The sequence below is a fragment of the Ostrea edulis genome, chromosome 10 (genome assembly GCF_947568905.1).
Source record: "Ostrea edulis chromosome 10, xbOstEdul1.1, whole genome shotgun sequence".
In the NCBI taxonomy this organism is placed as follows: Eukaryota; Metazoa; Mollusca; class Bivalvia; order Ostreida; family Ostreidae; genus Ostrea; species Ostrea edulis.
Genome location: NC_079173.1, coordinates 14,048,791 through 14,062,469, shown reverse-complemented (window position 1 = coordinate 14,062,469; position 13,679 = coordinate 14,048,791). Strand labels below are relative to the sequence as shown.

Here is a 13,679-nt window from a genome sequence, read left to right as displayed (position 1 = left end):
GTACCTTCACATTCACGGATTTTTCTTACGGATACTTATGTATTCCACAAATCCGTAAAAGTACACGGATTGTTACGATTTAGACACTTTAAAGAGCCATATAAGAACGTTTTAAGAGTATTTACTGGCCATTTACGGTTTATTACGAGTTCTTGCGATGCATTTACGGCAAACATTTACGATTTGTTCGGAGTGAACACGGATAAATATGAGCAATTTACGACATTTTACGAGCTTTTTAGGGATTGTTACGAGTATATAAAGGAAATTTACGATTTAGCTTAGCGTTTACGTGTAAATCACGACCTGTTAACGTGTTGATAATGTGCTGTTACGAATAGTTCGGAGTTAGTTACGATTGTTTACGTTTTTGACTCAAAAGTGTTCGCAATTGACATTGTATTTGATTCATCATTCGACAACTGACATTACTTGGAACAAAATAAAATCCTGTATGTAACTCTTCTTACATGTTCAATTAAACTTAGTTCTATTTTCAATAGTTTTCCCAAAAATTTGAGGGATGCTTTTTCTACAGGTCGCCCCTCCCCAGAGAAAAACTTACTTATAAACAATAATGGAAAAAGAAACACATTTCCAGAAAATTTTAGTAGAAAGTGTACATACATGTAATGTAAACGCAGGGTTTGTATGATTTGTAAGGAGAATATGTTGGCGACAAATTAGGACACAAAACGTGGTTGCCATAAAAAACAGTATGCTAGTTAGGTATGCTACGTCTGTGATGCAAAATCATTTATTGGAATAAAGCTACTCATTATTGTTCTCTACAACATGTATATTATCATCTCTCTCTCTCTCTCTCTCTCTTTCTATCCTGTGGGGATCCGGGTTAGAATAGGTCCGCAGCACCCCTTGCTTGTCGTAGAAGGCGACTAAATGGGGCGGTCCTTCGGATGAGACCGCAAAAACCAAGGTCCCGTGTCACAGCAGGTGTGGCACGATACAGATCCCTCCCTACTCAAAAGGCCATAAGCGCTGAGCATAGGCCTAAATTTTGCAGCCCTTCACCCGCAGTGGTGACGTCTCCATATGAGTGAAATATTCTCGAGAGGGACGCTAAACAATATTCTCTCTCTCTCTCTCTCTCTCTCTCTCTCTCTCTCTCTCCGAAGTATGAGTGATCAGACGCATCACATACTGTTGGTGTCAAAACCTCAAGGCGCTCTATACAAATCTATCAATTCACCCATATGCACATTACTAAAGATATCTTTTTCCGATGCCAAATTAGCGACTTGTCACCATGTTAACCGACCTTGACCGACATATCAAATATTGGGGCGGAACTAAGAATTCACAAGTTTACTGAAAATATTACACTATTAATAAAAAATGTTGACGAATAATATATGCAGATCATGGATCATATTTGAATTGAATTGAATTATAAGTCAACAACGTTTATTTATTCACATGATGCATAAACTCTCGGCAAATCACGGGAACAATCATGGTAGAATATGTACACAAGTGGAAAAATTTATTAAAACATTTTCGGATGTTTTCGTACATCAAAGGTCTGTCTGTTGTTTATGTATGACGTATTTACCTTATGAACCTGTTCGTTATTGTCCTTGCAGTAGTTATATTTGTTTACTTTGGACCTGTTGTACAGGACTCCACTAGAAATGACGGAATGTTAAAAATCAGAGGATGCTTACGCAACGGTAACCTGATATACCCCGTTCTTTAGTGTGTTGTTTTTCTTTTGTTCTATCTATTTTTAGATTCAGTTTAACATAAAAACATCATTAGATTACCAAATATTGTTATCTCCATGAAAGGAATTAATGCAAAGTCTGCAGCATTGTAATATTCATTTGTCATTTGAAATAGAAATTGGAGAGAGAGAAAGAGACAAACATACCTCATCTTTTCAATCAATCCTTGAATGCGTGAAACACTTAGCTGACATGTGTATAAACATCGGAGAAGACATACAAAGCATGTTTTATAAATAGACGATCGCTAGACCAAAACATGTATCGCTTACCATCGACAGCAGAGGTGGAAATATTCAAGTCCCTAAAAATTTCACACACACCGCAGTGCACCGGGTGTTAATTAGGATAAATGAATAAGTTTGGTTTCACAAGATATATGTAAATTATGACAAATTGCATCTGAGTATTATTTATGACTACTTTGGAAATAATGACAGGCATAGATGACTCTCTCCTCACGGTTCAATTGTGAACTGTCTCCACACAGAAGTTTTACTTTTTCGTCACGCCGCCGGGGCAATTCACTATACATTCAAGGTCAGCCGTTTGAAGTGGTACCAAAATCACACCATCCTGCCATTGTGAAACACTTCAAAGTTAAAAATTTGATATGCCTGTAAATGAATACTCATTAATATTATAGCCATTTTACCGAGGTGTCCCTAGGTTTCAAATTTATCTACCATTCCCATAAAGTATGATTTGCCTTCAGTGCAGAATCTTCTCCAAAAGTACATTTATTCTCTGTCAGCATTTTAACCCTTGTTTGTTTCTGTCATCTTCTTTTATTCATAAACAACTCAGAACTAAGAGATTACTAACTAACGATTTCTTCACCTTTCCTTGTGTAATAAAAGGTTGCTTTAATAATTCATGTAGTTACTTGTAAATTTAATATCCGCAAATTAATTTGCCCAAACGAAAGAAACAGCATTTGAAAAAATCCACCCAAATGAAATGTACCCGTTAAGACTCAGGGAATCTACACGTATTTACTTCGTAATTTTGCTTTTAAATATTTTTGTTTCTGATGTTCACAGAAGGTATAAGATGTACACCTTAGCAGAATGAACATTTTTATGTAAGATTTGATCTTGCATAATTCTTCATTTGTGTTATTCGGCCTGCAAGACATTTTAAATGTGTGCATTTTGAAAGCGAAATCTGATACATTGTATATTGCTAGGCGAAAACTCGTAACTTGATTTTTTCTTCTTCTTTAAAACCCAAGAATAATATGTGACCATTGCACACTGAACTGCAAATTATATCTATTAATTCTTAGCAAACTTTTTTCTTTTCTTTTTTTGTACAGTAACATAACCACTCCCAAGCATAAAGTAGATGTTAGATGCTCTCAGTCACACACACAATACTCCACGGGTTGTTGAATAGGAGAAATGAAAAAAGTTTGCTCTCACAAAATATGTAAATTATAATAAATTTGATCTGAATATTATCTATGACGGCTACACTGCATAGGAAATAATGACAAAGATGGCCCTATCCGTGCTGACTGCTTAAGGTTGACCTGTGAACTATCTCCAAAAGTAGGTTTTCTTTTCCGTCACGCCGCCGGGGTATTCAATACATATACATCCAAGGTCAGCTGTTTTAAGTGATACATTCACCACACAAGTAGAAAACATCGTAAAACACTTCAAAGTTAAAATGCTATATGCCTAGAAATGAATACCCATTTATATATTTATTTAACCGAGGTGTTCGGAGGTCTTAGTTTTATTTTACCTTTCGCGTATTATAATTCTATGGGTATGATTTGCAGATAGTGCAGCGACTTCTCTAAAAGTATATTTATCCTATGTTAGGCACCTTTAACTCTTGTTAGTTTCTGTCACCTTCTTTCATTCATAAATAACTCAGAAATAACAAGAGATTCCGAACTAACGATTTGTTCATGTTTTCATGATATATGGTGCTTTATAATTGATGTAGTGAACGTTTTTGATTTAACCGCAATTTTCTTTTATAAAGATCTTTCACATACATGTATCAAATACTACTAAATATACAGTTACTATGTTTTTAAATTGTGTTTTACTTTCATCTCTATAAATCATTGTTCCAGGTATTGTTAATAAATATTTGTCCATTCATTTTTGAACATGTATAAGGGTAAGAACTACAAGGCGAATGAACTTCATGATGTATGTTGGCGTGTAGGTCGTGATTTATTTTCAAAACTGAAAGAAGATGGGTGACTTTATGGAGCAGAGAACCCACAGAAGGACAAATATCAAAGTTAAAATTGAAACTCTCCAGAAAAAGAAAAATTTGCATTCTAGTTACAACAATCAATCCATATTTTCCAAAAAGCTTTCTCGATATGCCCATTTCAAAGGAACATTGAAAAAAATCCTATTTAAAATCACGTATACGCGAAAAACGCACAAAATAACAATAAATTTGACTTTTCCAAGCAGATTTTCATAAGAAGTGGGCCAAGTCTCCACTGTGAACTGAGTAAAATATGTTAGTACATGTTAAGGTGTACAATGTTTTGTAAATAAAAGTATGAAGACTTGACCCACTCAATGAAAAAAAAATTACTTCTTGTACCAGGTATATAACTTTTGTCGTATTATCAAGAAAATTTCTATGTCCACGACGGGTTACTTTACATAGCCTGAAATTCGAAATTCTCTCATGAGATGGATAGCCGAGGTGGTATAGTCGAGTGTGAACAACAGTAATGGAAAAGCTGGGTAAGATATCAGAAGTTTGGACTATCATTCGATTATACTCTTTTCATGAAGATGTGACCATTCGTGGTCAGGAATAATATAGTTAGGATTTAATGATATTGTGCAATTTGGGCCTTTTACCACAGACGAAACTGCTGTGACTAGCAAATAATGTCTATTAGTCAACCAGAGCTACATGTAAATAATAAGACAATAAATATGATTTTTTAAAATTGATTTATTATATCGATCACTGTACATGAACATAGGTGAATTTAACCTTTCATATATTTAGTAATAATCTTTTTGTAAGATGTATGCGATTGTGACAGATGTTAATTTTTAGTTTTATTTTCTTTATTTTTACATTCCGTCGCAATTTCAACAATTCTGTACAAATCTGAACATCGGGGTTCCGGTCGAAATAAAAATTGCATCCAGATCCCGATTTAAAAAACAAACCACAATACATCTCCGGATGGCGATGCTCTAAATTTTTCAGCTGTATTCCTGCTGCATATTGTTCCAGTCGGAACTTCATTTGCATACTTCATGCCAAATTCCGATCTCATGACGAGCGACACCTGTCACTGACCTGTCTTGACTATATATTCCGGTCGGAAACTCCAGATTACATCATTTACAAGTGGGGGATTTCGTAACGTTAGAATATACATTGTACTTTCCTTCACAGCCACGACAGATACACATACTGGAAAGAAAATAAAATACACAATCTCAGTTTTGTGTTGTGAATACATTCTTATGTAACATTTTTTAATTTTCTTAACCGGGATCCAGATAATTCATAATAACGGTATTAATCGGGTATGGACTTGTGTAACGTTTTCAATTATGGGCGCTCGATGCACTGGAGAGTTTTTAGCAATTTGAGTGTTCTACGGGCTTGGATTTCTAAAAAAAAAAAAAAAAAAATCTCAAACTTTAGTTTAAGTTTTCAGATTCAGATTCTTTATTTCCTTAAGCTATACAGCTCATCGGTTATAAATACAAATTATTTATAAATATATACAAATAAGATAGTAGAGGGTGAGTAGACATAGAAATACAATTTTGAGGATATAAAATCAATGCATTTCAACATACATATAACAATACACGTGAATAATATGTCATAGCAAGTACAGAATTAGTTTACTTGAGCAGTCAAAATTTGAGTAGAATTTCAAACTTAAATCCAAGTATCGACTGAAGTTCATTTCAAGAAATCCAGGCTTGTTCCTTATTCTTAACTTGTTATATCAAAATGTCTACCCTACAAGGTTGATCCAAAAGCTCTTTCTTCTATAATGTTATTGTGATGACGCAACGACATAAACTATGAATAGTTATACAAGTAGCTGTATAAACTAGAAGTTTCGTCTAATATGACCAGAACTTCTTACAACTTTATGATAACACTTAAAGTCAGACAAACAGCTTGAAAATGGTCGGATGCGAAATTCGGTGGAGTCTTTGAAGTGACTTTAGGTTAAAATCGCGTCACCTTTGCCTGTTCTGTTGTAAAAAGTCACTATAACACTGGACCCCTCTTCTCCATCTCTGACTTATAAAGGAGGCTAGGCACACATCTTGCACTCAATATATTAGACGAAGCTCGCAGGCCTTATCGGCACCTTAGTCGTCCCCGCCTTTCATAACATCCGTTTCTATGACCATTGTCAAATCAGTACTGTCCGGAGTTCATCAAAAACATTCTATACATATATTCAAAGTAGGGTAAATACTATCAATTATGATTTTGAATTAAATTTTATGAAAAAAAGTTATATCAAGGAATTCCACGAACCTTTGGATTAACCCTCGTATCTTTAGCTCGGTTGTATCATTTTGACATGTTAGTGTATCGGGCCTCCTCAAACTATACCATTTAACATAAGGATGAAAAATTATACCGTATTTGTTGAAAGTTGGACATTTCTTAAGTAAGTAGATCATCCTCTCTTGGGTCACGTGATGTCTGGAGGCCCATGGAACCACCATTTTCCAATGATTTGGAGTCTATCAGAATATCCTGGTTATCGGAGCGCTCGGCTGCTTTTATTTGTTTCCGCCTCTAGATGTTAAAATAAAAAGAAAATGTTGACTGCTATTCTTGCATTGCATGGTATTACTAGCCCCCACCCATCACTGCTATGTTTAGTGGAATTTTATCGATTGCACCTCTATACCATCTTAATAAATACTGAAAGGTGAAGATAACGAACAGTGATCAATCTCATAACTCCTACAAGCAATACAAAATAGATAGTTGGACAAACACGGATCCCTGGACATACCAGAGGTAATCTAAAGCTTAACATATGGTTACATGAATCATGTTCAGTAAAAGAGCATAAATGGTAGGGGGAAGTGAAATAAGATGTTTTCCAGAAAAGTCTGCTTAATATTAGTTATAAGATTCATCTCTCACTGCCTATGGTTAGTTCCGTTTTTCCTCAAAACTAGAATGATGTTCTGTCATTGGATAGAACAGGCCACGTGTTTGCGGCTAAAATTCTTTTAGACGGCAAGTGGCAAAATTTAGATGGCAATATGGAGCCCGGAACATTTTTTAATTGTAATTCTTTCTGATATATATTTACATACCACCGTGTAAAAGTTTTGTTCCTCGACAACAGGAAACATTTATTAGGTTTGTAACTGTCTGTCTTCAGAAATATATCGTATTGTTAATATACATAGGAGGGCTAGATTAGATACACAAACATATTTCATCTTATCGAGGAGCATACTACAACGGATAATATCCATGTTTGTACATAAATCCGTCAAAGTGCCGTTTACTGATTTCTTGCTGACTGTCTCTAGAAGGAATTTCAGCAGTCACGTGATATGTTTTATCCAATGATGACATTTCATTTTGAGGAGAAATTATTTATCATTCATCCTACATATCATAAAAAGGATGATAATGTTCAGTGGTGGATCCAGAAAGGGGGGGGGGGTATTTGGTTTGCAACCCCCTTACCGGTTGAATATTCTTAACAAATATGATTATGTTTTGTCATTTAGGGTTTCCAACTCACTTACCCTTTTGGACAGAAAGGTACAAACCGCCACCCCACCCCTTTAAATTTTTTGGATCCGCCACTGAAGTTGTGCAGTTCTGTCATTAATCATTATAAGCACGAGGGTTACTTGCTTAAGGTATACAATGTATAACGGAAGGATGATGAACAATTTTGAAGGATTTAAATCAACATGTCGGAATATTTATTGCTAAATAATGATGAAAGTGAAGTATATGAAATTCACATGGCTGGTATAAATGATTAGAAGCCGACTTCTTTGCACTTAATACTTTTTTGGCGAATTATCTGCCCTTTATAAAAACAATAAAAATCTAATTTTCTAAAATATGTGTGGTAAACGATTAATTTTATTTCATATTTTCATAAAGAGAAAGTCTATGTAACTTTCTACCAAGAGATTTGTATGAAAATATAATTTCTTTAAAAAATATTTTAATAAAACATGCTCTTCCCAAAGACTTCGATGTTAAATTCTAGGTGAAATAAATCAAGCAGTAAACAAAATTTAGAAAATTTCTATGGTGAATTACTTTCATTAGATGAATCCTTCAAAATGATACCGTGATTACAAAAATCCCACCATCCATTTAATAGGTATTAAATATGTTCGTTACATACATTGAATACCTTAACACATTGTCAAGTAAAATAATTCGAAAAAATCTCATGAAATGGACATACTAATATTTTACGGTCATATTATAATGGCAGGAAATCGTTTAATGGGAAGCCGTTTAAAACAGGGTTGATTGTATATAATTATACGCTTAGCCTAACCAAATTTCTTTTGTTTGATACCTTTGGTATCGTTGATCCACAAGATAGTACAGATTTAATTTTCTTGGGCAGATACGGAAAAAACTGTTCTGTGAAACTCAAGACATATCTCGCATCAACATCTTCTTCTTTGGGGGCGCCTTCAGGAAAAAAGAAATAGTATATTTAGCAACTATTTACGTTCATATACCGAGGAATCGTTATATTTCGTGGGGAATAAAACTTCACGAGTAATTCCACCCCCTTTCCAACAATTTCTAATATCAAGGAACAACACAGTTTGAATAATATTTTTGATAAATGCACAGAAACAATATCCATCAAATTACACCCCAATGAAACTGTGAATTTTGGCAATACATGAAAATCTGTCCCTGTGGTTTCACATCATTCCACAATATGCATGTGCTCAGGAGGCCTTAATTTTCCAACATATCAATTAATTTCCAAAGGAATGAAACAATTTAAAAATTAAACAATAGAATCACTGGGGGGATTCCGTAGAAACTTAGATTTTATATAGGGCTACTCTGTCAACAACATTTCAGTCGCATTTTGTCGATCAATGAATCTATATGATTCACTTCTGACTTGCATTCCTCGACAAAATCTCAAGTTTAAGTTTGAGTTTTCCTTTATCTATAGTAGTCATAATATGGGTAAAATTGTAGACTTAATTAAGTCCAAGTTTCAAATTAATTTTTCTCTCGAGAAATCCAAGCAACAACACCACTTATGAATATATGAGTGCTTGGAATATTTACAAATGCATAATGCATTTCCGGAATATTCATAACGCAATATGAAATAATGAAAATGAATGGCGATAAAATTCTCACAATCATGTTTTGTGTGCTGTATGTACAGTGTAGACATTGCGCAAGATCTACTTCAATATTGTTTTACAGATGTCTCACCAGTAATGTAGTGTACTAGTGTATCTAACTTCGCAATCATTATTTTTAAAGAATAAAAAGATCGAACCATGCTTCAGTCATTAAAGAAAACATCATTTCCTTAATTGAATAATGAAATTTCCAACCCAAGGACATAGCACAGATGCTTACCTACAATTTGGCTGACGATTAATCCAATGATGATCACAAGAACAATGGCAATGAGGTCAAACCATTGAAAGGACAAGGTGTAAATCTTATTAAAACCTTCTCTGTAAATGAAAATTTTTTAGTTGAATATTAATTAGCTCATATTACACATTAAAGTAGTTTGTCTTCTACTTTGTCGATGATTCTATCAATAAAGTTTGTCGTCATCCCTCTGCCGTATATACATGCATATCTTCTTCTGTCTGTAAGTCTTATCAATAAAGTGAGTAAAATCTCTCTCTCTCTCTCTCTCTCTCTCTCTCTCTCTCTCTCTCTGTAACACATTATTCTGTCTACATATTTTTTTTTCTATTCTGTGTTATGTTTCTCACAATCTGGCTGACGATGTACTGCTTGATGATGTGACTGGTGCTGTAATAGTTTTGTATTTACACAAAATGCTGTACTAGTGTTGTGGTTACTTATAATGTGAAAGGTGCTAGCATGTACATGTAATAACTCACAATAAGGCTGGCGCTGTGCTAACAGTTTCGTTTGCAATTTTCGTTCCATAAAACGATGAATTTGAAGACAGTAAGCTGCTCGTCAGAGTAAAATTGCCAAAACATTTATCTACAGGGGCTGGACCAAGCTTCTTCTCCCCTCCACGAGGACCTACCATAATATTACCAATGGCCATCCAAAGGTAGAAAATAAACGAGACAATGCCACCGATAATAGCTCCCTAGTAATAAAAACAAAACAGAAACTTATTTCCATTACGATTCAACATTATTTTCATATCGTGATAGGATCGACTGGAGATGGAAATCTACAAGTTTACACACGTGAGACAAGTCTACACACGATTCATAATCAGTAATGCCTTCTATGTTTCCAGTTACTTTGGAGAAACTGAACGACATGATAAGCAAGGAATAACATTAGAGAAATTCACGATGCGGCATAATTTTATATTTCAAATTATTTCATGGAAATAAAATTTACTCTTGACAACCGTTCATACACGCCAGGAAATAGATCTAAACCCTTTAAATGCGTATTCTATTGTTGAAGATTCTGTCACAATCTAAGAGATCATCTCTTCATATGGTGGATTTTTCCAAGAGTGTGAACTGAACAATGCATTATTTCCTACACTTAAATCGTCTGCTAGACATTGTCTTCTTGGTGACAACTCGGACTCTTTATTGAATTGAATTTTCTTTCATAGAAGTTTCATTTTTGATACTTTACCGCTGTTGTTGCAGAGGTGCAGAAAATACTGTATAGCAATATCCCAGTGAAAGGACCTGTTGGAATTGTCAACACCAATTGAGCCAGCTAAAATAGATTTACATGAAAAAGTGAAGAAATAACAAACAGTGATTAATTTCATAAATCCCATAAAGAATTCAAAATTAAATGAAGGGCAATCACAGACCCCTGGACATACCAGAGGTAGGATGGATACCTGAGAGGATTAAACATCTCCATTTGACCGTTCACAATCACCATTAGTCCAATATCTTCATCATTTTAAAAAGTGATCCGTAGTCAAAATCGGTATGAAACAAGATGTGTTTGTGAAACACAAATGCCCCCGATAATGGCCAATTCCAAAGATGGCCAAGGTCACAAGGGCAAATATCTTGGTACCAGTAGAAAGATCTTGTCAAAAGAAATGCTCATGTATAATATGAAAGCTCCAATATTTACCATTTAGAAGTTGTGACCAATGTAAAAAAAAAAATTAAAAGTAAGTTAAATGTCAAGGTCAAAAGGTTTAATACCAACAGAAAGGCCTTGTCACAAGGAACACTCGTGTGAAATATCAAAGCTCTATCACTTATTGTTCAAGAGTTATTAGCAAGGTTAAATTTTCAAAAAGTAGGCCAAACTCCAAGGTCAAGGTCACAGGGTCAAAATTGTTCGTACCCATGGAAAGGTCTTGTCACAAGGAATACTCATGTGAAATATCAAAGCGCTATCACTTATTATTCAAAAGTTATTAGCAAGGTTAAAGTTTTCAAAAAGTCAGTCAAACTCCAAGTCACGGGGTCAAAAATGTTAAAAGTTTCAGACAGAATTACAGATTTACAGAATGACAGACAGGACAAAAACAATATCTCCCCCCCCCCCCCCCCCCCCCCCGATCTTCGATCTCGGGGGCATAAAAATATGCTAACTGCAATAACGTAGCCCTATCCATAGGATCTCCGTAATGCTACAAAACAATTTAATGAATAACCTATAATAAGCTCTGTGTATTGGTTTTGCTGCTAACATTACGTAGACTTCCTAAAGGGTGACACCGGCGGTTATCACGAATGAAAGAGATGACACGAGGACACACTATTTCGTCTTGATAGCTCAATAATACTCCCTATTTTGAAAGCAGAGATAACGCTTCCGCCTCCCTCATGACGGTGTTCAATGCCATCAGTCATCTGTACATAGGTAAATAGATATTACATGAATAAAGCCGAAAATAGAAACGACAAATTCAGTATTTAGGAGAATCTCCCAGACCAAGTTGGCATGTTTCGAGTCTTCAAACCTTCGACAGATTCCACACGTTTACTGAATACATATACATTTTGCAATAGACTCCCGATCGCGATGTCATATCGCCTGAATCGCTCGCACATCAGGATCCAAAATTCACATCAAAATAATATTTATTTAGTTTTCCTCCACAAATGCAACCTTTAACGAAAAATTGGCCGAACCGTCCCTCTATCTAGGTGTTAAACAGTCACACTTACGACCAGGACAAGAGTGCATAAACAACCTCCCAGCAGAAGTAACAAAACCAAACATAAAATTATGATTATTTTGTTAATTGTAGATTAATATCACTCACCTTCAGAAGCGTTCCCTTTACATTTGCAAGTAATAGTGACATGCCTGTTGTTATTAACGAAACAAAAACCACTAAAAAAGAAAACATATACTGTATTAAGTTGTGGACTTGTATACATACAACATGAATAACAATTTACAACCTTGTCCTCATCGTGTTTACAATTATTGATATAACATGAGGCCCATGGACCTTCATGGTCACCTGAGTGTGTAAAATTTTTACTCTTTATAAACCATCGTGTTAACTGTGTGCTTTCCGTGAAAGGAAAAGAATTCCGTGGGAATCTGGGTTAGAATAGGTTCTCAGTACCCCTTGCTTGTCGTAAGAGGCGATTGAAGAGACCACACAAAACGAGGTTCCGTGTCACAGCAGGTGTGGCATGAAAAAGATCCATTCCTGCTCAATGGCCATAAGCGCCGAGCATTGGCCTAAATTTTGTATCCGGCAGTGGTGACGTCGCTACAGGGTATGCTTACTCTTCCTAGGCACCTGATCCCACCTCTGGTGTGTCCAGGGGTCCGTGTGTGCCCAACTATCTATTTTGTATTGCTTGTAGGAGTTATGAGATTGATCACTGTTCGTTATCTTCACCTTGCATGAGTGAAATATTCTCCAGAGGGACGTTAAACAAATGAATATTCAATCATTCCATCCGTGAAAAGGTAAAGATAACGAATAGAGATCATTCCCACGATTCCTATAAAAATAGAAAATCAAGCCTAAAGCAAACACGGGCTCCTGGACACAGCAGAAGTGGGATCAGATACCTAGAAGGAGTAAGCATCCCCTGTTGATTGGTCCCATTCACTGTGAACCCTATATATCTTGATCAGGTAAACGGGGTAATCCGTAGTTAAATCAGTATGTAAAGAACGGTCTAACAATTGTATGAAATACGTCAGACAGCATTCGATCTAAAGAGAGGCTGTATCTGTAAATTAGATCGTTATAACCACTTTGAGAAATGTTGGCTTTAAAACGATACTTGAAATCTCTATTACAGCCCTCTTTGGAATTCAATTGTCGTTGTAGAATTCAAATAGAAAATAACATTTCGTGATGAAACGTATTCACCTATAAAAGAATTCTAAATTATCAAGTGTGTATGATAGTTATCAAAATACATGTATATCCATCATCTAATTAAATAAAAAAAAGTATACATAGATAAGTATGAACTAACAACTCAACTTTATGACAAACAAGGAATTTAGCTATTCCATCGTCAACTTCCCAGTTATTTAATAATGTTTCCTGTATATATATATATATATGGTGTGTATGTCTCTCAACTGATTCGATACGACGCACGAGTTTGTTCTGCGTATGATCAGTTTTTAAATCGTGAAAGGTTACTGACAAATAAGTTGATGTTATAAGAGTTTCAACAGTCCCGTAAAAAGTCAGCATTCGCAAATTATATGGTCGTTATAACGATCTAGTTTGCCAATACAACCTATTGTTGGGTAAAGTGCTGT

General features: G+C 35.1%; 1 protein-coding gene across 3 annotated transcripts in view; it reads right to left on the bottom strand.

Moving 5' to 3' along the window:
* LOC125666379 (sodium-coupled monocarboxylate transporter 1-like) overlaps positions 1-13,679 on the bottom strand; it is an 89,657-nt gene that overhangs the window by 53,405 nt on the left and 22,573 nt on the right. Inside the window, exons 10-13 of one of the 3 annotated variants that reach the window (XM_056152043.1) lie at positions 10,590-10,676; positions 10,008-10,077; positions 9,354-9,452; positions 8,399-8,426 (exon numbers count right to left, since the gene is read on the bottom strand). In XM_056152043.1, coding sequence (XP_056008018.1) covers positions 8,399-8,426; positions 9,354-9,452; positions 10,008-10,077; positions 10,590-10,676 — 284 coding nt within the window. Of the gene's footprint in view, positions 1-1,573; positions 1,649-1,891; positions 2,189-8,398; positions 8,427-9,353; positions 9,453-10,007; positions 10,078-10,589; positions 10,677-13,679 lie in introns of those variants that run through there. The other 2 variants (XM_056152041.1, XM_056152042.1) reach the window with 2 other exon arrangements.